Genomic DNA, 24,583 nt, shown 5'->3' with positions numbered 1-24,583 from the left:
GTTTATTCCTAGATATTTTATGGTTTTTTGTGCAATTGTGAATGGGATCAGTTTCTTGATTTCTCTTTCTGTTGCTTCATTGTTGGTGTATAAAAATGCAACCAATTTCTGTACGATGATTTTGTACCCTGCAACTTGGCTGAATTCATGAATCAGTTCTAGTAGGCTCCTGGTGGAGTCTGTTGGGTTTTCCATGTAGAGTATCATGTCGTCTGGAAAAAGTGAAAGTTTGACTTCTTTGCCAATTCTGATGCGTTTTATTTCCTTTTCTTGTCTGATGGCTGATGCTAGGACTTCCAGCACTATATTAAACAACAGTGGTGAGAGTGGACACCCCTGTCGTGTTCCTGATCTCAGGGGGAAAGCTCTCAGTTTTTCCCCATTGAGGATGATGTTAGCTGAGGGCTTCTCATAGATGGCTTTTATGATGATAAGTAAGTTCCTTCTATCCTGATTTTCTCGAGGGCCTTTTTAAGAAGGGATGCTGTATTTTGTCAAATGTGTTTTCTGCATCTATAGACAGGATAATATGGGTTTTTATCTTTTCTTTTGTTGATGTGATGTATCACACTGATTGATTTGTGAATACTGAACCAGTCCTGGTACCCAGGAATGAATCCCACTTGATCTTGGTGGATAATTCTTTTTATGTGCTGTTGCATTAGATTTACAAGTATCTTGTTGAGGATGTTTGCATCCATATTCATCAAGGGTATTGGCCTGTAGGTCTCCTTTTTTGCCGGTTCTCTGTCTGGCTCGGGAATCAAAGTGATGCTGGCTTCATAAAATTAGTCCAGAAGTTTTCCTTCGATTTCTATTTTTTGGAATAGCTTGAGAAGAATGGGTATTAATTCTGTTTTAAATGTCTGGCAGAATTCCCCAGGGAAACCATCTGGTCCAGGGCTTTTATTTGTTGGGAGATTTTTGATAACAGATTCAATTTCTTCACTAGTTATGGGTCTGTTCAGATTTTCTATCTCTTCCCATGTGAATTTTGGTAGTGAGTGTGTGTTTAAGAATTTGTCCATTTCTTCTAAGTTGTCCAGTTTGTTAACATATAATTTTTCATAGTATTCCCTGATAATTTCTTGTATTTCTGAGGGGTTGGTTGTAATAAGTCCATGTTCATTAATGATTTTGTCTATTTGAGTGCTTTCTCTTCTTTTTGAGAAGCCTGGCTAGAGGTTTGTCAATTTTGTTTATTTTTTCAAAAAACCAACTCTTGGTTTCATTGATCTGTTCAACTGTGTTTTTCGGTTTCTATATTGTTTATTTCTGCCCTGATTTTTATTATTTCTCTTCTTCTACTGGGCTTGGGGTGCTCTTGTTGCTCTCCCTCTAGTTCCTTTAGGTGAGCTGTTAGATTTTGCACTTGCGCTTTTTCTAATTTCTTGAAATAGCTCTGGAGTGCAATGAACTTTCCTCTAAGACTGTCTTTGCCACATCCCATAGAGTTTGAATTGTTGTATTTTCATTTTCATTTGTTTCCAAATATTTTTAATTTCTTCTCAAATTGCCTGATTGGCCCATTCTTTCTTTAGTAAGGTGTTCTTTAATCTCCATGTTTTTGGAGGTTTTCCAGACTTTTTCCTGTGGTTGATTTCAAATTTCATAGCATTGTGATCTGAAAGTGTGCATGGTATAATCTCAAGTCTTTTATATTTATTGAGCGCTGCTTTATGTCCCAGTATGTGATCTATCTTGGAGAAGGTGCCATGCGCACTTGAGAAGAAAGTGAATTCCATGGCTTCAGGATGTAGAGTTCTAAATATATTTGTCAATTCCACCTAGTCCAATGTGTCATTCAAGTCCATTGTTACTTTAGTGTATTTCTGTCTAGTTGATCTATCCATTGCTGTAAGTGGAGTATTAAAGTCCCCTGCTATTAGCACAATCTTATCCGTAAAATTGTTCCTGTTTGTGATTAATTGCTTTATGTATTTAGGTGCTTCCATATTCGGTGCATAGACATTTATAATTGTTAGCTCTTCCTGATGGATAGAACTTGTAATTATTATATAATGCTCTTCTTCATCCCTTGTTACTGCCTTAACTTTGACGTCCAGTTTGTCTGATGTAAGTATAGCTACTCCAGCTTTCTTTTGACTTCCAGTAGCATGGTATATATTTCTCCATCCATTACTTTCAATCTGAAGTGGACCTCAGGTCTAAAGTGAGTTTCTTGTAGACAGCAAATAGATGGATTTTGGGTTTTTTTTAATCCATTCTGCTACCCTATGTCTTTTGATTGGGGCATTTAGCCCATTTACCTCCAGTGTTATTATTGAAAAATATGAGTTTAGAGTCATTGTGTCCTTTGTAGGATTCATGCTTGTGGTGGTCACTCTGATACCTTGCGTTCCTTGCAACACTTCCCTCAGAGAGTCCCCCTCAGGATTTCTTGTAGTACTGGTTTAGTGGTGACGAATTCTTTCGATTTTTGTTTATTTGGAAAGACTTTTATCTCTCCTTCTATTCTAAATGACAGGCTTGCTGGATAGAGGATTCTTGGCGGCACATTTTTTCTGTTCATCACATTGAAGATCTCCTGCCATTCCTTTCTGGCCTGCCAAGTCTCAGTAGATAGGTTTGTAACCACTCTGATAGGTTTCCCTTTTATCCCTAGCTGCTTTCAGAATTCTCTCTTTGTCCTTATATTTTGCCAGTTTCACTATATGTCACTCAGAAGATCGATTCAAGTTACGTCTGAGGGGAGTCCTATGTGTCTCTTGGATTTCAATGTTTGTTNTTTGCTGTGCAGAAGCTTTTTATCTTGATGAGGTCCCAATAGTTCATTTTTGCTCTTGATTCCCTTGCCTTTGGGGATGTGTCAAGTAAGAAATTGCTGTGCTTGAGGTCAAGGAGGTTGTTTTCTGCTTTCTCCTCTAGGATTTTGATGGTTCCTTTCTCACATTCAGGTCCTTTATCCATTTTGAGTTTATTTTTGTGTATGGTGTGAGAAAATGATCTTGTTTCATTCTTCTGCATGTCGCTGTCCAGTTCTCCCAGCACCATCTGTTAAAGAGGCTGTCTTTTTCCATTGAATACTCTTTCCTGCTTTGTCAAAGATTAGTTGGCCATACATTTTTGGGTCCAATTCTGAGTTCTCTATTCTATTCCACTGGTCTATGTGTCTGTTTTTGTGCCAATACTATACTGTCTTGATGATGACAGCTTTGTAGTAGAGGCTAAAGTCTGGGATAGTGATGCCTCCCATTTTGGTTTTCTTCTTCAATATTACTTTGACTATTCGGGGTCTTTTGTGGTTCCATACAAATTTTAGGATAGTTTGTTCTAGTTTTGAGAAGTATGCTGGTGCAGTGTTGGTTGGGATTGCATTGAACGTGTAGATTGCTTTCGGTAGTAATGATTTTAACAATATTTATTCTTCCAATCCATGAGCATGGAATGTTTTTCCATTTTTTGTGTCTTCTTCAATTTCCTTCATAAGTTTTCTATAGTTTTCACCATACAGATCTCTTATATCCTTGATTAGGTTTATTCCTAGATATTTTATGGTTTTTTGTGCAATTGTGAATGGGATCAGTTTCTTGATTTCTCTTTCTGTTGCTTCATTGTTGGTGTATAAAAATGCAACCAATTTCTGTACGATGATTTTGTACCCTGCAACTTGGCTGAATTCATGAATCAGTTCTAGTAGGCTCCTGGTGGAGTCTGTTGGGTTTTCCATGTAGAGTATCATGTCGTCTGGAAAAAGTGAAAGTTTGACTTCTTTGCCAATTCTGATGCGTTTTATTTCCTTTTCTTGTCTGATGGCTGATGCTAGGACTTCCAGCACTATATTAAACAACAGTGGTGAGAGTGGACACCCCTGTCGTGTTCCTGATCTCAGGGGGAAAGCTCTCAGTTTTTCCCCATTGAGGATGATGTTAGCTGAGGGCTTCTCATAGATGGCTTTTATGATGATAAGTAAGTTCCTTCTATCCTGATTTTCTCGAGGGCCTTTTTAAGAAGGGATGCTGTATTTTGTCAAATGTGTTTTCTGCATCTATAGACAGGATAATATGGGTTTTTATCTTTTCTTTTGTTGATGTGATGTATCACACTGATTGATTTGTGAATACTGAACCAGTCCTGGTACCCAGGAATGAATCCCACTTGATCTTGGTGGATAATTCTTTTTATGTGCTGTTGCATTAGATTTACAAGTATCTTGTTGAGGATGTTTGCATCCATATTCATCAAGGGTATTGGCCTGTAGGTCTCCTTTTTTGCCGGTTCTCTGTCTGGCTCGGGAATCAAAGTGATGCTGGCTTCATAAAATTAGTCCAGAAGTTTTCCTTCGATTTCTATTTTTTGGAATAGCTTGAGAAGAATGGGTATTAATTCTGTTTTAAATGTCTGGCAGAATTCCCCAGGGAAACCATCTGGTCCAGGGCTTTTATTTGTTGGGAGATTTTTGATAACAGATTCAATTTCTTCACTAGTTATGGGTCTGTTCAGATTTTCTATCTCTTCCCATGTGAATTTTGGTAGTGAGTGTGTGTTTAAGAATTTGTCCATTTCTTCTAAGTTGTCCAGTTTGTTAACATATAATTTTTCATAGTATTCCCTGATAATTTCTTGTATTTCTGAGGGGTTGGTTGTAATAAGTCCATGTTCATTAATGATTTTGTCTATTTGAGTGCTTTCTCTTCTTTTTGAGAAGCCTGGCTAGAGGTTTGTCAATTTTGTTTATTTTTTCAAAAAACCAACTCTTGGTTTCATTGATCTGTTCAACTGTGTTTTTCGGTTTCTATATTGTTTATTTCTGCCCTGATTTTTATTATTTCTCTTCTTCTACTGGGCTTGGGGTGCTCTTGTTGCTCTCCCTCTAGTTCCTTTAGGTGAGCTGTTAGATTTTGCACTTGCGCTTTTTCTAATTTCTTGAAATAGCTCTGGAGTGCAATGAACTTTCCTCTAAGACTGTCTTTGCCACATCCCATAGAGTTTGAATTGTTGTATTTTCATTTTCATTTGTTTCCAAATATTTTTAATTTCTTCTCAAATTGCCTGATTGGCCCATTCTTTCTTTAGTAAGGTGTTCTTTAATCTCCATGTTTTTGGAGGTTTTCCAGACTTTTTCCTGTGGTTGATTTCAAATTTCATAGCATTGTGATCTGAAAGTGTGCATGGTATAATCTCAAGTCTTTTATATTTATTGAGCGCTGCTTTATGTCCCAGTATGTGATCTATCTTGGAGAAGGTGCCATGCGCACTTGAGAAGAAAGTGAATTCCATGGCTTCAGGATGTAGAGTTCTAAATATATTTGTCAATTCCACCTAGTCCAATGTGTCATTCAAGTCCATTGTTACTTTAGTGTATTTCTGTCTAGTTGATCTATCCATTGCTGTAAGTGGAGTATTAAAGTCCCCTGCTATTAGCACAATCTTATCCGTAAAATTGTTCCTGTTTGTGATTAATTGCTTTATGTATTTAGGTGCTTCCATATTCGGTGCATAGACATTTATAATTGTTAGCTCTTCCTGATGGATAGAACTTGTAATTATTATATAATGCTCTTCTTCATCCCTTGTTACTGCCTTAACTTTGACGTCCAGTTTGTCTGATGTAAGTATAGCTACTCCAGCTTTCTTTTGACTTCCAGTAGCATGGTATATATTTCTCCATCCATTACTTTCAATCTGAAGTGGACCTCAGGTCTAAAGTGAGTTTCTTGTAGACAGCAAATAGATGGATTTTGGGTTTTTTTTAATCCATTCTGCTACCCTATGTCTTTTGATTGGGGCATTTAGCCCATTTACCTCCAGTGTTATTATTGAAAAATATGAGTTTAGAGTCATTGTGTCCTTTGTAGGATTCATGCTTGTGGTGGTCACTCTGATACCTTGCGTTCCTTGCAACACTTCCCTCAGAGAGTCCCCCTCAGGATTTCTTGTAGTACTGGTTTAGTGGTGACGAATTCTTTCGATTTTTGTTTATTTGGAAAGACTTTTATCTCTCCTTCTATTCTAAATGACAGGCTTGCTGGATAGAGGATTCTTGGCGGCACATTTTTTCTGTTCATCACATTGAAGATCTCCTGCCATTCCTTTCTGGCCTGCCAAGTCTCAGTAGATAGGTTTGTAACCACTCTGATAGGTTTCCCTTTTATCCCTAGCTGCTTTCAGAATTCTCTCTTTGTCCTTATATTTTGCCAGTTTCACTATATGTCACTCAGAAGATCGATTCAAGTTACGTCTGAGGGGAGTCCTATGTGTCTCTTGGATTTCAATGTTTGTTTCCTTCCCCAGATTGGGGAAGTTCTCTGTTATAATTTGTTCAAGAACTACTTCAGCGCCTTTCCCTCACTCTTTCTCTTTTGGAATTCCTATGATATAGATATTATTCTGTTTGATTTTATCGCTGAGCTCTTGAACTCTCCTTTTGTGTTCCTGGATCAGTTTATCTCTCTTTTTCTCAGCTTCCTCTTTTCCTATAATTGCATCTTCTAAATCCCTTATTCTCCTTTCTGCCTCTTCAATCCGTGCATTGGACGCCTCCATTTTATTATGCACCTCATTTATAGCATTTTTTAATTCATCACAACCATTTTTAAGCTCCATAGTCTTTGTAGCAACAGTTTCTCTGATGTCTTCCATGCCTTTTTCAATCCCAGCAATTAATTTTATGACTATTGTTATAAATTCTTGTTCAGTTATGTTGCTTATAAATGTTTTGAGCAGTTCTTTAGCTGTCATTTCTTCCTGGAATTTCTTTAGAGAAGAGTTCTTCCATTTCATCATTTCAGTTAGCTTTCTATCTCTTGTTAGTTTTAAAAGCTTGTTATGCACTCTGCATCTGTGAGTGCTGCTGTACCAAAGAAGGCTCTTTGACTGTCCAGTTCCTGTCCATTCAAGAAGTGTTCTTTGAATGGTGTCTCTTGGTCTCTCTTGTTGAGACCTTGGTTATTTTATTTCCCTACTCATAGTGGTATTTGGGACTCTCCATCATGTGTACTTCGGCTTGTTTCTTGAGGTAGCTCCTTTGGGTCCAATCTCCCTGTGTCATGGACATAGCCAAGGTGGGCCATGCTCTATAATCCAAGCCAAGCCTCGTTTCCAGATCTTAGTCTGCGTGCCCCATTGATATCACCCGAAATATAAACTCCCAAGCGAGTTCCTCTGAGCAGTTTCAAGCCTCTCACCTCCCCCCTGGGAATCAAGCGGAGCCAGAAGCACAGCGACACGGCTTCAGGCGCCTCTGCATCCCCTCCAGGTAGAGCTAGTGAGCAAGGAGCAGTTTCTCCCGGGGTCGTCTGGGACCAGTGCGTCCAGCCTAGGGTCAGCTGGACAGCAGGAAATCGGATCCCTCTGTGTCCTGAACCAAGGTTTTTCTCTTCTCTAGGGACGGGGACAGTTTCTTGAGCAGTTTCAGCCGCTCTTTACCCCTCTACTCACTGTGACTGCCCACAAAGGGGGCTCCCACCTCTCCCTCCGTGTCCCCGGTCCCAGCCCATTTTTATCTTCCCCAGTTCACACTCACACACCTATAAGGTTGTTTTCTCAGCGGATTCTGTCTCCTTTTCCTCCCAAACTCCTGGATTCTGTAAGGGTTCCTATAGTTTCAGGCCTTCTCCATTTGAGAGATGGGGGCATGTAAAATATATGGATATCTCTACTTTTCTGCCATCTTGCCTCTCCCACCCCTAATTTTGTTTTTAAGATTTATTTATGTGTTTACAAATACTCCTTCAATTATCTTTAATACCGTATAGTATTTTATTTTATTAAAATAACACAAAATGTTTATATAACCATTTTAGCATGTTTTCATGAGAAATTTGATTATTGAATAGATAAATATCCATTTGGGTGGTCTTCTATTTAAAAATTCATATAGGTTGGGGTGCCTGCATGGCTCAGTCTCTTAAGCTTCTGGCTTCGGCTCAGGTCATGATCTCACAACTTGTGAGTCTGAGCTCCACATCAGTCTCTGTGCTGATGGCTCAGAGCCTGGAGGCTGCTTCAGATTCGGTCTCTCTCTCTGCCCCTCTCCCACTCATGCTCTGTCTGTCTCTCAACAATAAATAAACATTAAAAAAATTAATAAAAATAAAAATCCATATGGGAAGCCAAATTGCAATCTAAAAGTTGCTTGCTGAGTGAGAAATTGGAATAAGACGTTCAGTTAAGTGATTATTTCCTATTATAGGCAATAATACCTTAATGCATCTATTTTCTCAAAGAAGACATATATCTGCACAGTAGACCAGATGTTCCATTTAAAGGCTCAGTATCCCCTCCTCTGTCCAGTGGTAGATTCAGGAATGTATATTTACCTGTTGACTCTTCTTTTCTAATGACCAGGCATACCCTCCTCTGCTATTAAAGCACTTTACTTAACCAGATAAGTATAAGTTCTTACATTTAAGCTTCCTAAACATATTCTAATCAGACTGTCTAAGCTTATACCCAGTATGTTCTCTCTAGGTTGCTACAATCCTCATCACCTCCTATTGTCTTGTACACACATCCTCTTCCCACATTAAGTAGCATTATTGTCTCCTATAGGTATTTGAGGTTTAGACACCTGCTATAGCTGATGCCTGGCTCTGGTAGTTTCCAGACTCACAGACACACAAGAGAGAAATGAAGGAGCTCACAACAGGAAGCTGAGAGGAAGGATGTGTTGGGACTGAAAACAGATGAAGGGCATGCTCCTTCAGTATGTTTAGATAATGATGGTTCCCTTCCCCAAACTGTGCAAGTTTTATCAACTCATTTTTGTTTTTGCTTCAGAAAGAGTCAGCAATATGCCAAACACACTTCATGCATTCATACAATCACTTAGAAATGCTCCTAAGCCCTCACTGCGTGCAGCATGCTTGCTATGAACTATGCACACAGATTGAAAACTAGACCCCTCACAAGAGCAACAAATGAAGAGGGAGAATTACCTATGTAGATAAGGCAGAGGAATACACTCCTGGAAGATGAAAGAGAATGAGAAAAATCCCAGGGATGTGAGGAAGGGTAAAAGAAGGTCATCATTGAAATTGTGTGGGGAAACAACATTGTAGTGTTTTTTGCACTGAGATAGGTTCTAGGTTTAGAGTCCATGCCAAGAATTCATATTATCCCCTTTTTAGAGTTATCCTGCAGAGCTAATTTTCAGATATTATTTCTATAGGTTTCAAATCGGAATTCATCCACCACTAAGGGCAAGACTATCTATACTTACACAGGATAGTGTTTTTTTGTTTTGTTTTGTTTTGTTTTTTACAAATAGTTTATTGTCAAATTAGTTTCCACATAACACTCAGTGCTCATCCCCACAAGTGCCCTCCTCCATGCCCATCCCCCCCTCCCCCCCCCATCCATCAGTCCTCAGTTTTTGTCAGCATTCAAGAGTCTCTCATGGTTTGCCTCTCTCCCTTTCCCCCACCTTTTCCCTCCTTCTCCCAGTTGGTCCTCTGTCAAGTTCCTCCTAATCCTCCTATACGTGCAAACATATGATATTTGTCCTTCTCTGCCTGACTTATTTCGCTCAGCATAACACCCTCAAGGTCCATCCATGTTGCTACACATGGCCAGATTTCATTGTTTCTCATTGCCATGTAGTATTCCATGGTATAGATAAACCACATCTTCTTGATCCATTCATCCATTGATGGACACTTAGGCTCTTTCCATGTTTTAGCTATTGTGGAGAGTGCTGCTATGAACATTGGGGTACATGTGCTCCTATGCCTCAGCATTTCTGTATCCCTGGGGTAAATTCCTAGCAGTGCTATTGCTGGGTCATAGGGGAGTTCTATTGTTAGTCAGGATAGTGTTTTTTGAAGAGACAGAGTACCAAGAAATTAAGAGAGAGTTGGAATGGTTAATTGAGAAAGAACAGTTATCCCTTCACCATTTGTACCCTCTAGTAAGCAGTGGTCATGTGTGTTAAAGGCGAAGCAAGTGTAAGCCACAAACATAGAACTATGCATTCTCTTAAACCACATGTTCTAAAATTCTAATTTTGGATAGAATTGTCAAGTTTAGCAAGTAAAAATACAGGAAGCCAGTACAATTTGAATCATTTCTAATTGCCTCAAAATATGAGATAGTGGAAAATATTGCAAGGAATTTCTATCTCAATGTACATATGGATCCCAAGGTGCACATGTATAGGCAACTACAAATAATTGAAATTTGACTGAGCCTTCTGTATTTTTAATTACTAAATATAGCAGTCCTAACTTCAGATAGAATTTAAAAGTTTGGTATTGACTATTTGAATTTGTCCTTCAAAATACAGTGAGGTTTCTGAAGAGAAACCCCAGACCAAATTTGATGCTAACAAGTAAGTCAGCAAGAACTTTTCACAGGAGTCAGACCTCAGATGAAGAGAATGACAGTAATTAAGGAGAATGCATGTTATTCTATTCTCTCTCTCTTTTTTTGTCATTTAAGATTCCTAGTCAGAAAAATAACTGCAATTAAATTTAGTCTGATACACATTATCTCACTAGAGAAAGTCATGAAGATAAAATAGAGGAACAATAGGCAGTGACTTTGCACCAGTTTAGATAGATCATTGCCCATCACCCCTTCTCAATTTTCTGCATCACTTAATGATGTTTTAGGTATTTCATGTTAAATGAATGGGATGAACAAAGCACCTCAGTCATTTCTAGAATTTACCAGAATAATGAATTATTGCAGGCTACTTGATTGAATTGATAACCTCTGACAGACATGGGTGGTGGAGGACAAACTCAATCTGTTTCCCATTCTATTTTGCTAACTGATAAATGATGGTAAATATGTAATTTGACTTTAGCTTAGGTTATTACAAGCAAATCAGCAAAGGCATCTGAAAAACCCTACCTTTCTAATTAAAGTTCTGGTTAATATCCTATCCCTTAAGAAGGCTAATGTCTTATGCCTTAAGAAGGGTTATAATTTCCAATTCAATGTACAAATGAAATCTCAATTGATAAAACTCCAAACCCACGCAACCTAGGCTGAATCAACAAAAAACACTTCAAAATCTGAGTTTTTGAGCCTCATATACAAGGAAAATTTCATATATCGCCTCTTAGACTGACAGAATTATAGAGTTTTCTTATCTCTCCCTACACTTCCTGTATTCATCCTTCAAAGAATTATAATAGAATAATGGCTTATTGTCAAGATACTCAAGCTAGTTGCAAATAAATTTAGACCTCACTAATCACTTACTTTCTCTTACAGCATGCCAGTCTTTTAAAAATGCACTCTTGGAATTCAAATAAAGAAAAACAAAGCTATAGTTTATGTTTACTCTTGCAGTTGGAAGCCCTTAATTAAATTGAGAAAACTGAAGAGGCTTCCTATATTATTTTCTGATGACAGGTAGAATCAAAGCTAATATGTACTGATATGGTAGTATTTTACTTTTATGGTGTTTTCAATTTTATGGTCCACATTCTTAAAGCAGGAAAATCTTCAACTTCTGAAAATGTGATTTTGTAGTTTATATTTGTATGAATAACAGCAGTGAAAATCACTTCAATCCTGCTGTTCTCATTGGGAAAGATAAATCACCAATTTCTTTTTTGTTGATGGCTCTTCCTGTAATTTATAAAATTAGCAACTTTTGTTATGACATCTACAGTCCCTACAAATATGTGGTTGTATTGATCTCAACCTTTAAAAAGCAAATTAAGTTTGATAGGTTGATGCTTTAGTGAAATATTACTAACAATCAATATTACCCATTCTTTTTTTTTAATATTATCCATTCTTAAATATTCAGAATCATATTAGGTGTTCTGTGAAACATGACTTACACTGTTTGTGTGGGAGAAAAGACCATGATTTGACCCTTACTCTTAAAAACTTTTGTTTTATTATTTTCAGAATGCAATAAGATTTTAACTAATCTAGATAAGGTGTACATAAAAGCTCTTCCATATTTGCATGAAATGATCAGTCTGAGGTTGGTGAGCTATTGTAAGCACTCAGCAAAGACACCTTAATGTCAAAGGAAAGGTCCAAAAATAAAAGTTTACATCATTCATAGAAAGGTAGGTGGAGTGGTCCAAGGTCTTCAGTTTTAGTCTATAAGAGGCTCTGCCTATCTGCCATCCAACCATTATCTACTGCAAATGATTTTAAAGATCCCAGACTAATCCTAACCCCCAGTTATTTGAACTACTTTGCCAAGGATTAGGACTGTGTGAATCAAGACACTTAAACTCTCGGGATCTTAATTTTTCATCTGAACATAGAAAATGTTAAAGTAGATCAAGATTCCTCTACCTCAGAACTATTGCCATTTGAGACTGGATAATTTTTGTTGTTGTTGTCGGTCTTGTCCTGTGCATCCCTGGCCTTTACACACTACATGCCAGGAGTATTTCCCCTCTACCATGTTTTAAGAACCAAAACTGCCTCTAGACTTTATCAAATTTCCCTTTAGGAAGCAACGTCTCCTCAGTTAAAAACCACTAATCTAGATCACCATTCCCCAAAGACTGTTCCAAGGTAAATGGGTCCCATGAGAAGCCCTAAGAAAAAGTGGTCCATGGTCAAATAAGTATTGGGAAGTTTGGTTGGCCACTCACTCCTTTTTTTGCCAGGTTCTCCCCTGCTACTTGAACCCTAGAGGTGTTAGTCTTGAGAAAGCATCTCTGCTGACTCTTTGCTTTTGATTTAGTGACCTTGTCCACTCCCATATATGTGCCAACTCCCAAATTTATATTTTTAATACAGACCTTCTAGCTACCTCTTTGTAATTTATCATAGGATCTCAACCCTATGATAGTCAACCCTAACATAGTCAAGACTGAGTTTTTGTTTTTCCTTCTTTGGTCTTTCATCCTCTCCCTCATTTCAGACATAGGACAATCACTTAAGTCTAAACCTGATGCTTCCTTTTTATCTCCCCCATATGCAATATGCTTTGATTATTTACTTTCAGATTGTATTGTGCACCTGTTTGCTTTGCTTGACTTCCATGGCCACCATGTCAGTTGAAGCTATCACTCTTTCTCACCTGGAGACAGTTAACATCTTCTTAGCTGGTCTCTCCATTTCCATCACCAACCCTTTCCTTCCTGAAAGCCCTTAAATGGTCTGTGATTGTTCTGAGGATAACTGAATGTGACCTACAAGCCTCTTGAATGAACTGGGTCTTGTTTCTCTTTCCAGCCTCGTTTTGTGCCATTTCCCTTTTGTTCCCAAAGTTCCAGACACATGATATTCTCTCAGTTCTCTTGTAAAGAAATAGGAGCTAACTCCTAGGATACTCCATGATTCTCCCTCAATGTTACATCTGTATTGAGGACTTTCATGACCTCCCTCTTCCTCCAAGGACTATTATGTTCTCATATTGCATCTTTCTATTGAACTCTACTTTTTAAAAATACCAAATATAGCTTTATTTTTATATTTATTTACTTCATGATCTGTTTAATACATCTTTTCCAGTAAGTTGTAACCTCCATGAGACCAACAGTCTGGCCTCTTTGAGGGGTGTGCAAGTGGGGGTACAATCACAATATTCTAATTTGATACCTACTTAGTTGTGTTCTTGGGAGGAGGCAAGCCTAGGATTCTCCTACTCAACTGCCTCCCCACAATACTCTAATTTGAAAACTGTTCTCAGACCAGACAATATATAAGAAGACAATGACATGCAAATTATTATGAAGCAATGTAAGCATGGCCCTATAAATACTTTTTAGTGACTCGATAGCCTTGCTTTTGCTCCTTCTCAGTTCTTCCAGGAAAAATAGCTCAGAAATGGAGTTTTCAGTACTTCCTTCTAAGAGGTATGGGTTGATCCCAGGTGAGAAATGACCCAGAAAAGGTACATGTTTTGGGAATTGAAAAGATAGGCCATTTAATAAATATTGATTTTTTTCTTCTCTGTTCTAACTAGTTGGGCAGCCCTAAGGCTACATCACCACTGTATGTACCTCTTCATGGTTTTCTTTTTGCCTGCTTGAATCCTTTCATGAATTTTCTCTGCCAATCATCATCCCCTCAGCTTTACTGAGGTATAATATACAAATAACACTGTATGACTTTAGAGTGTACAGTGTGTTAATTTGCTATACTTATAGATGGTAAAACAATCACCACCATAGTATTAGCGGATACCCCCATCACATCACACAATTACCATTTAATTTTTGTAATAAGAAAATTTAAGATTTATAACCTATGCACCTTTCAAGCATATAGTACAGTATTATTAACCATAGTCACCAGGATGTACATTGTCACCCCTGAATTTATTCGTGTGATAACAGAGAATTTATACCTTTTGACCAACATCTCCCCAATTCCCCCAACCCCCAGTCTTGGTAGCGACCATTCTACTACTCTCTGTTTCTATGAGTTCAGCTTTTTCAGATTCCACATACAAGTGACATCATGCAGTATTTGTCTTTCTGTCTCTGATTTATTTCATTAGTATAATGCCCTCAAGGTCCATCCATGTTTGGATTACAGCCTCATATCCCCAGCACCTAACTGTATCTTCAGTACATTTTTCTAGGATAATGGGGTGTATTCTTTACTATGCCTCCCCTATCTCTCCTATTAATTCACAGTTTACATTAGCATGTTCAAAATTCTAAGATTTGAGAAAAGAAATATGTTTTCCAACTTAATTGACCAAGGAACTTCCTCTCTACCCCATAATGCTGATTAATATTTCATTTTAGGGAACACTGGGCTAGATTATCTGTAAAATTTCTTCCAGCTGATTGACTATATAGCACTTTATTCCAGGGGGAGATGTTATGAAATATTCAGTGCCATAGGAATTTCTGCTCAAATTCAAAGACTTGTAAAATTATTGAGACATATGTTGGGCTCTAAGTGTTCTAATAAAAAAAGTTGTTATCAGGGAAGACTGCAATTGTAGGAAAGAAGTCCAGTCCCCAAGCCATCATTGGATCTGTTCTCTCCCAGGTACTATAAAAATTAAAGACATTATTATTTCATGAAACAAATTTTCCAACTAATACTTGAGACTTTAGGCCTATAAGGTTATGAAGTATATATTTATTTTTATTAAATGTAGTAGAAAAAGGATGAAACTTTTATTATAATCAAACATCATGAAAAAAATGGATGGAATGCCCAAGTGATTTCTCAAAATTTAATTACCTTCTCACCAATTTTAATGAAACACATCTAGATCTTTGATTAATCAGACACAGGATACCCATACTATTATGGTAACACCAGGAACGGATATATTAGGACACTATATTTTTCTTTAATTTGGAAAGATTGCCTAGAATGAATTATATTGAACAATATGTTAATGTCTATTGAGTGCCAATCCTGTGTCAGGGCCTGTGGCCAGTGTGTTGCATCTGTTATCTCATGAAATAATCACAGTGTCCTGAAAGATATTTGCAAATCTCTGAATTACATCATATAGCTTCCCCTCTGAAGCCCAAAAGGTTGTACATGCCATCTCACCTCTTCCAGAGTCAGGCTGTTTTTCAGAACTCTTAACTATAGTGACCTAGATTGGTGAGCTCTAAAATTTTGGGAGCACCTGGGTGGCTCAGTCAGCTAAGCATCTGACTTCAGCTCAGGTCATGATCTCACGGTTCGTGGGTTCGAGCCCTGCAACACGCTCTGTGCTGACAGCAAGCTCAGAGCCTGGAGCCTGTTTCAGATTCTGTCTCCCTCTCTCTCTGACTCTCCCCTGCTCATGCTGTCTCTCTCTCTCTCTCAGAAATAAATAAAAACATTTTAAAAACTTAACTTCTAAAATAAATAAATAAAATAAAATTTTTCCTAATTTGGATCAGTCTTTTGCTGTGTTGAAATATATGGTTGATTGTCATTATTTGCAGATTGTTATTGTGAATTCACTGACTGCCAGAATTTATTTTTGACCACCCAAATCAATACCTGCAGTGCTTTTATGGTCATTTGTGGACATAGCAGAGCAGCCAAAAATTTGAGTAGCCCAATGTTCATGAACTCAGCTGAAATGAACAAGGTGACCCTCCCCTTATTGTGTCAGCTCTCACAATGTAAAGAAGTGTCCTTTCTACAGTGTAGGTAGTGCCAATTTTTCAGTTTTGTGGGTAGTTTAGTGGTGGTTTCAGTGTTTAAAGTGGCCTTAAGTGTAGTGCTAAAGTGCTGTTTACTGTTCCTACATGCAAAAGGCTATATGCTGTACCTTATGGAGAAAATGTGTGTATTAATTAAGCTTCACTCAAGCATGAGTTATAATGTTGTTGACTGTGAGTTCAATGTCAATGAATGAACATTATGTATTAAATAAAGTGTCTTTAAACAGAAACACATATAAAACAAGGTTATGTATTGACTGACAAAAATGTAACCATGGGCTCCCAGGAACCTAACACTGCAGTCTCCAGCAGCAATACTTAGTATTCCTTCATTCAGTGTTTACAACAATGCTATAGAACAAATTACCACAAATAATGAGGGTCAATGATATCAGAAAATTCCATTTCACTTGACTTTCTTAACTGCCCATTTGATGTCAAATATTCTGATTGTTCAGCCTTTGAATTGAGAGTGAGAAAGTAATGAAAGACCTTGAATGTCAAGTTTCAAACTGATGGGAACTTTTATGAGGATGTCATAAAGGCCCGAAATCAAAGATTTATAATGGAAGTCCCCATGATCCCTAACCCTCTAAGGCAAATGGCATCGATATAATCTCACTAATGTTCAGCAGAGTCCAGAGTGATTACTTTCTGACTTGAAACATGATTTCTTTCTGGGTGGGGAGGAAAAAGAAATGAGTAGAAATTTGAAAAAGTCTAGCTTACAAGGTTTTAAAAATGTTCATTAGGAATACTGCTCTGTATGAGTGAAACTAAGTTTGTCAGAAATGGTGAACTGTTAAATTTAAGTCATGTTAATAAAATCCGTGCTATCTCCAACTGTCTTTATTGTAAGCTCTCACATAAAAGGTTAATTTAGTCCAATCAATTAATTTATTAAGCACAGAAAGGACATATTGAGATACTACTGTAAAATGACTTTTTAAATTAAAAAATTTAAAGTAAAAGTTTGATACAGAAAGTCCTGACCTTTTATTACTTGCCTCATTCCTTTATAGTAAATGCAAAAATTACTTCAAGGAAATCTTATTTCTTTCACTTATAAGAGAATATTTAACAGACAGTGCTATTTAAACACTTTTGATGAGTTCCTCCCCTGAGATTCAAGTTATATCAGAAGTGCTTAATATTTTTCCAAAAACAATGAATCAGCGATAATTTAAATTTATGTGACTCCTTTTCCAAAAAACTATGAGTCTTAGATAACTTGTCAAATGATAGTGCTTTGGTTTTGATTTTGATTTATTCCCTGCCAGGTGCTGAGATGGTTATTTTCTATGTATTTTCTTTAATTCTGAAAATATCTGTAAAAAATAAGTATTATATTCATTTTACAGACAAAGACACTGAGGGTGTTAAAGGCCTAAATATTTCACTCAGGAGGTATATAAAGCTAACATAGCTTGTTAAGAAGCACATTCAAACTTAGATCCAGGAAAATATCCAAACACATTGCTTTCTGTGACTTTTAAAATTAATTTATAAGTATATATTTTAAGTGTTTTTATTTATTTTTGAGAGAGAGACAGAGCACAAGCAGGGGAGGGGCAGAGAGAGGGAGACACAGAATCCAAAGCAGGGTCCAAGCTCTGAGCTGCCAACAGAGCCCAACTCCGGGCTGGAACCCATTGACTGTGAGATCATGACCTGAGCCGAAGTTGAATGCTTAACCAACTGAGCCACCTAGGGGCCCCTATATGTACATATTTTATATGTTTATTTACATTTGAGAAAGAGAGAGAGAGAATGAGGTGGGAAGGGGCAGAGAAAAGGGGACAAAGATCCAAAGCGGACTCTGTCTATCTTCAGGGAGCCCGATGTGGGGCTCAAATTCATGAACAGTGAGATCATGACCTGAGCTGAAGTCAGACAACTTAACTGAATGAGCCACCCAGGTGCCCCTCTTTTTTTTTTATGTCTGTATTTGAGAGGGAGAGAGCAAATAGAATGGGAGAGGGGCAGAGAGAGAGGGGAGGACAGAAGATCCAAAGCTGACTCTGTGCTGATAGCAGAGAGCCCAATGTGAGGCTCAAACTCATGAACCATGAGATCACAACCTGACCCAAAGGCAGATACTCAACCAACTGAGCCACCCAGGCACCTCTTTAAATTAATTTATAAATGTGACTTCTATTGAGTAATATGATGTAGAACATAATATTTCTAATTGATCACTGAACATTTAAAGAAAGCAGTTTAGGGTGTCATGAGCCATTCTTGTTTACATAAGCAAATTATAAAAAACTCTCTTGTTAGTCTGTTATTTTCACCTAAATATTGCCTACCATGAGGTACTACTGCAAGACAAGAAAACATTCATATCAGGATTTTATGACACTCTTTTGAACCAAGTGACAGCTTTTAAGTGGAATTCATGCACTTTTAATAGGTTGAAAATTAAATGTAAAGTTAAAGCTTTATAGATAGCTTCCTAAAAAATGGAAATAAATTGTAAGGGATTGGAGTCAAATAGTTTGTCTTTAACACCATCAAATAAATAGTATTTTCTAATAAAGCATGGCCTCCTGTGGTTCTCATAACCCTGGAATACTCACAAAGTAACCTTCCTCCTTCCCCCACTTTCTACTCAATATGACAAGTTAATTCTTTTCTTTTAATGAGAAAGAATTTACATACTACAAATTCACCCTCTGAAAGTGCACCAAGTCAGTGGTTTTTAGTTACATCCACAAGGTTGTGCTGCCAGCACCACTATCTAATTCCAGAACATTTTCACCATCCCCAAAGGAGACCCTTTACGCATTTGCTGTCCTTCCCCATTCACTCCTCCCGTACACCGGCAAACACATCTACATTCTGTCTCTACAGATTTGCCTATTCTGGATATTTTGTATAAGTGGAATCATACAATATTGATATTTTGTGTCTGGCTTCTTTCACTTAGAATAACATTTTTAAGGTACATGCATATCATAGCATGTATCAGCTCCTCATTCCTTTTTATGGTTGGGTAACATTCCACTGTATGGAGGCACCACATTTTGTTTATCCATTCTTCAGTCAATGGGCATTTGGGTCGTTTCCACTTTGGGCTATTCTAAATAATGTCGCTAAGAGTGTTTCTATACAAGATTTTGTGTGGACATATATTTAATTTTCTTGGGGGAGATAACATAGATCTTTCCTCTCATTTTTCATTGCTTTTCTTCCCCCAGCTTCAAGAATGCCCAGAACAATAGGAACTTTCACATCCTTAACAACTTGATAAATATCGAGCTGTCACTACCCCTAAATCTGATCTCCATTTGCCTGTCTTTTCCCAGAGCCACCCATTGGCCAGATGCACCCCCCACATGGCAGTGTCACTCCTCAAAAGAACAGCAACCTGCTTGTAATCATTGTGGTCACCGTTGGCGTCATCACAGTGCTGGTGGTAGTGATCGTGGCTGTGATTTGCACCCGGCGTTCTTCAGCCCAGCAGAGAAAGTAGGTAACCACTGGTTCCTAGGAGGAGAGAGGTCACTATTTGACCTATCACCTTCTTGAGTTATATTTTTTAGAAGTCTCTTCCTGTGTTCTTTTTTTCATAATTTACCACATATTCCTTATCCTCTGACCTGAGCAAAACCTTGCCTTTGGTTCAGTTCAGGCCCATAACTTGAGTGAGTGAGGGTTAGACTTGCAGACTTAATAATAGAATCCACCTGGAGACCCACTGGGCATTTCTGCTTGACTTGACTACTCTGGTCCAGATCCTTCCTTTCAGATGAGTGCAGGTGTTCCTTTAGCAACATTTAGAAAATGGATTTCATCAGGTTCCAATTCATGGCCCTGTCTGTAATTATGTATAAGATATTGGAGATGTGTGTTCCTTTAAAAGTATTTATCAATTCTGGCATGGAGGCCTGTAGGAACTTAAATCAATGCTTGTTGCAAGAATGGCTACCAAATTCAATGTAGTTATAATACCGTGGAGTATTTAGTTTGGAGATAGAACTTAGGATAGAAGAGAGATCCTTGAAATTAACAATGTTTAGATTTCCTGACTGTGGTTGATTCTCAGAAATTCAACGTTTTGAGGGGTTTAAATTCTTTCCATATTATGCAATTCTACGTTATAGCCCATGCAGATGATGATACATCAAAGTCAAAGTTTAGAATGGGAAGATGGTTTTAATTCAGTTTATCCCCTTCCAGCAACATCCATAACCAGCATATTAACCTTGTGTCAGCCAATTGTGGGAATCAGCAATAATCTCCAGGTTATTCTCTGCCTCTCTAGCACTTTTCAGATCTGGCCTGATATGTCCCGTTCAGCTGTACTCTCTCAATGAATTGGCTCTAATAAGATCTTCCCTTGATTTTTTTCCCTCTGGCCTCAGGCATAATGCTGGCTCTGAAAGCCTGAGACACTGGGTCTATAAGGTAGCTGATTTGACAACTATATGCTACACACAGTTTCAGAGAAAGATTCTCTAACAAATCATTGTTTTTCCTCCCTTGCTAATACCTTAGTTTCTCTTTTTTAAAAATCCTATGACCCATTTGTTAATCTGTATTGTATCTTCCAACCTTTTGAAGAGAAGAATTTGAAATAGGATACAGGACGATGTACAAGCTAAAGAAAGTGACATAAGAGTATAGATGCAGTCTTTGTATTTATTTATGTGGCAGGACAAATTTTATATTTGGTTGCATGTATGAGTTTGGACTATCTTCAAGCTGGTGATAGCTGGTGTGCTAATTCATTGTACTTAAACAAGAAGTCAGGCAGACTGAGCTAAACTTACTCTTGTGTGAGCATTCTGGGAAATCATAATTACACAGAACTTCCAGAGTGCTGGACACCTAGTGAGGCTCTGGAGAAAACTGAACTGTAGTGGAGTAAGGCATTGTACAGTCTCTCGGTGAAATAGTTCCAGGAAAGGGGTTGTGCAGACATAGAATGGGAGAGCATCTATGTGGCAGGTCTCTGAAATAGAGCTGAGAAAGAGTCACTAAAGGAAAATCGGAAAACACCAAAACCAAGCTTGGTCTATTTCATGATAGCTTTAAATACATGAATGTGTTGGGGCGCCTGGGTGGCTTAGTCGGTTAAGCGTCCGACTTTCGCTTAGGTCATGATCTCGCGGTTCGTGGGTTCGAGCCCCGCGTCGGGCTCTGTGCTGACTGCCAGCTCAGAGCCTGGAGCCTGTTTCAACCTGTGACTCCCTCTCTCTCTGACCCTCCCCTGCTCACGCTGTCTCTCTCTCTCTCTCTTTCTCTCCTAGAAATAAATAAAAAACATTTAAAAAAACATTTAAAAAAAATAAATAAATACATGAATGTGTTCACTAAACTAAGTTTAATTACCTGAACCATCTGGAGCGGGGTGTTTTGTTTTGTTTTTGTTTTTGTTTTCATTTTTATCCTTTTGAGAAGAATGTTGGAGGATTATATCGACCTGATGAATTGAATTCCTGGACATATTTTGTTTCCTCATGGAGAAAATGCCAATCTTCTCCATGTGCAAAAGTGGCATTTCATGCTATTTTGAGAAACTCCTAACTTGTCTTAAATCCCATGCTAAGCACTTGTTAAGAGCTTGGAGATTTTAGTTAGAAAGAGTAGAGATTGAACCCTGGATAGGACTCATTTTTAAAATTAAGAGATGAATGAAAGAATATATCAGTCCATAAATGGCTGAAAACCAAAGAAAGGAAATTTATAGCTTCCATCCTACTGCCACTTTGGTTTTTCCTCAGCCTTCACTCAAAATCTCTTAATATTTACTTGGCATATTTTTACAATTTTGCCTCATCTATCTTTCTCATGTAGCACTCGTCCCAGCCTCTTTGTTTGTATATGTTAACAGAGAAAATGTGAAAAAGAAAAATTTATCCTTCAAGATATTCCTGAGTTTTAATTTAACTTTTCTTGATTTCACTGAGGATCCTTCCTGATACCACCATCACTGAGGCTTTTCGAACAAATTAAGTGATGCAGATGAAAGCAAAATCAATTCCAATCTAAAACAGAAATAATGTCCCTTACAGAACTCTCAGAAAAATGAGAGTTTCATGTAATTAATAAAGTGAAATAGGAAGCACATTCATGGATTGCTTCAATATCTCTTTATCTGTTGGTGCTGGAGACTGTAAATTGTCTTTGTGTTTTATTGAGGCTCTTGAATTGTATCCAATGGATTTGAAACATATTTATGTGCACTGTTGGTAATACTTCACTCAAGTGAATGTCCATACATTTTATTGTATGGTTTATCATGTAACATATATTTATTTAATGAGATAGTTATCTGATTGATGCACATTCTAGTTGGTAACATTTTATTTTTATGATATAAAATAACAGAAGATAGAACCCAAGTTCTAATTCTGATCCCCAGTTCTTGAATTAAGTTAGTGATGCTTAATGAAACCTAATCCTTGAATGTCAGTTTCCTCAAATGAGAAATAGGGCTAAATACATTCTATCATCTTCTTCACCTCAGAATACTGAAATTCTCCATGGAATACTATCAAATTATAGAATCACATGGAAACGTTTGGCATCAAATTAATATGAAATAAAAATAATTTTGCATTTCATTTTAGTTATTAATTTAAAATTGCTTACTATTTTGAAAAGACTCCCCTTACACATTTTGAATTAGTGAAATTATAATAGAATAGAAAGAAAAAAATGTGTTTTTGAAAGCTTAGGTTAACGGGGAGTGGGTGAGGGGTTTTGTGCCTTTTAGTAAAGTAATAACATTTTCCCAGCCAAGCTATAGAATAAGGATTATGATAAATTAGAATGCATCTGTAGATACTAAAGACAAAAAATTTGACATTGAGAATATCCTGGAAATCCGTGACACATGGTTCTCACATTTTGAAGACAGTTACCTGGGTAGATTATCAATAGCTTGTCTGAAAAAAATTAAATTTAAATATGTAAATAAAATTCAAGTTTTACTTGATAAAGTCACCAATTGACTAAACATACTACTTGAGTTGACAGGTATATGGCAACTTTTAAATATCAGTCCACATTCTTGACAAAAATAATAATTTTCAGCGCTGACAATCAAATGTTTAACCTCTTAAATGAAATCTACTGTACTGTATCATAGGTTACATTCACTGACTTTAAAGGTTTTAGCATTTTAATTATTTTTCGCTATTTCATAGAGGCAACCTCTTAGGTCTTCAGTGTATCTTAATTCCACCACAGAAAATGCAGGTTTATTTGAGTATCTAGGACACATGTTCCCTGGGTTTTGAATACAAGTTTTTTATTTTACTTTTCATAGCAGTTGGTAGGATGAAAATAATCAATATAGAGAATTAGGAAGTGGGAAACCTTTGGGAAAGATTTGGATAGAAGAAGAGGGCAGGTACTTATACATCCTAATATATTTTGCCTGGTTAACTTGAATCTTTCACACTCTCTCCAGGCCTTCTTCATTTCTGAAGCCTTTTGTAACTCCCTCTTGGGGCAAAGTGTCCTTCTCTCAACCTTCCATCAGATCTCGGATACACACCTATCTGACCACAAGAATTAGTACAGAGCTATTTTTCTGCCTCTTGTGAGCGACTTGAACATAGGATGCCTAAGCAGAGAAAGGAATTTAATAATTTATTACAGTGTGACAAAAGAACCTATGAACTGTTAGTATTATAGAACTTCAAAGGGCACAGTCTTGAATAAAATGGATACTAAACCAATGTTGGCTTTTACCCGTTCACATCCGAAGCATGCTGATTAAAAGTGATTCAGGAAACAAATTTCTATTATAGTAATAGGTTATATGCAAAGTAAGAAACAGAGAGGCCAATAGAAAAAGAGAATCTTGCAAAAAAAATACTTCCAAGTCAATAATGAAAAATTCTTATTATTTAATTCAAGCAATTACTATGTTCAGTATGTGATATGCATTATACAAAGTAACAGATCTGATTAATGTTAACTCTTGAGCTAAAAATCTGTCTGTAATTTCCCACTGACTTCCTGGTATTATTAAAAATGTTTCTGTTGGAGAGAAGGCCTCCTGTGATTTGGTTCCTTCATGTTTTCAGCTTTACCAACTTCCATGACCCATTGCCTACTCATGATTCCAACAATGAAGAAATTCACAGTAGCTGTACCATTTTCCATTCATTTATTAAGCTCCCAGTGTCTCACCTATTTTGGCATTTCTAGTACTTAGTACATTTCTTGGCACATACTCAGTATTCTGTAAATGTTCACTGAATAAATAAATGAATACATGTTGCAAAACAATGGATGCTGTTGAATAAGTGAAAGAAACAGAATTTGCTCCAGTCTCACTGGAGGAAACCAATTCACACACTGGGAGCATCTGGCCAGCTCAGTAAGACAGTCATCAGTGCAAGGTGAGTGGTAAAGAAAGAGACAAGGGAAATGATTTAGGTATTCTAGGTGACACTCGCTTAGCATGATCAGGAAGGCTTCCTGCAGAAGAGAGGATTGAAGAAAATATTTAAGAGTCAGTAGTTTGCAAGTAAATAGGATTGTGAAGGCATTCTGGGCAAAAGTACAATGAGGGAGAGAGAGAGACAGGAAGAGAG

At 37.3% G+C, this 24,583-nt stretch overlaps 1 protein-coding gene across 1 annotated transcript in view; it reads left to right on the top strand.

The window, feature by feature from the left end:
- DCC (DCC netrin 1 receptor) overlaps positions 1-24,583 on the top strand; it is a gene marked incomplete at its 5' end in the record, with an annotated part of 141,654 nt that overhangs the window by 46,468 nt on the left and 70,603 nt on the right. Inside the window, one exon of the mRNA XM_039255249.1 lies at positions 19,334-19,496. Within this exon, the coding sequence (XP_039111180.1) occupies positions 19,334-19,496 (163 nt within the window). The remainder of the gene's footprint in view (positions 1-19,333; positions 19,497-24,583) is intronic.

This window comes from Hyaena hyaena, unplaced genomic scaffold, assembly GCF_003009895.1.
Source record: "Hyaena hyaena isolate Hyena2069 unplaced genomic scaffold, ASM300989v1 scaffold_523, whole genome shotgun sequence".
NCBI lineage: Eukaryota > Metazoa > Chordata > Mammalia > Carnivora > Hyaenidae > Hyaena > Hyaena hyaena.
The sequence above is the reverse complement of the archived record's forward strand: the minus strand, read 5'-3'. Positions and strand labels throughout refer to the sequence as shown.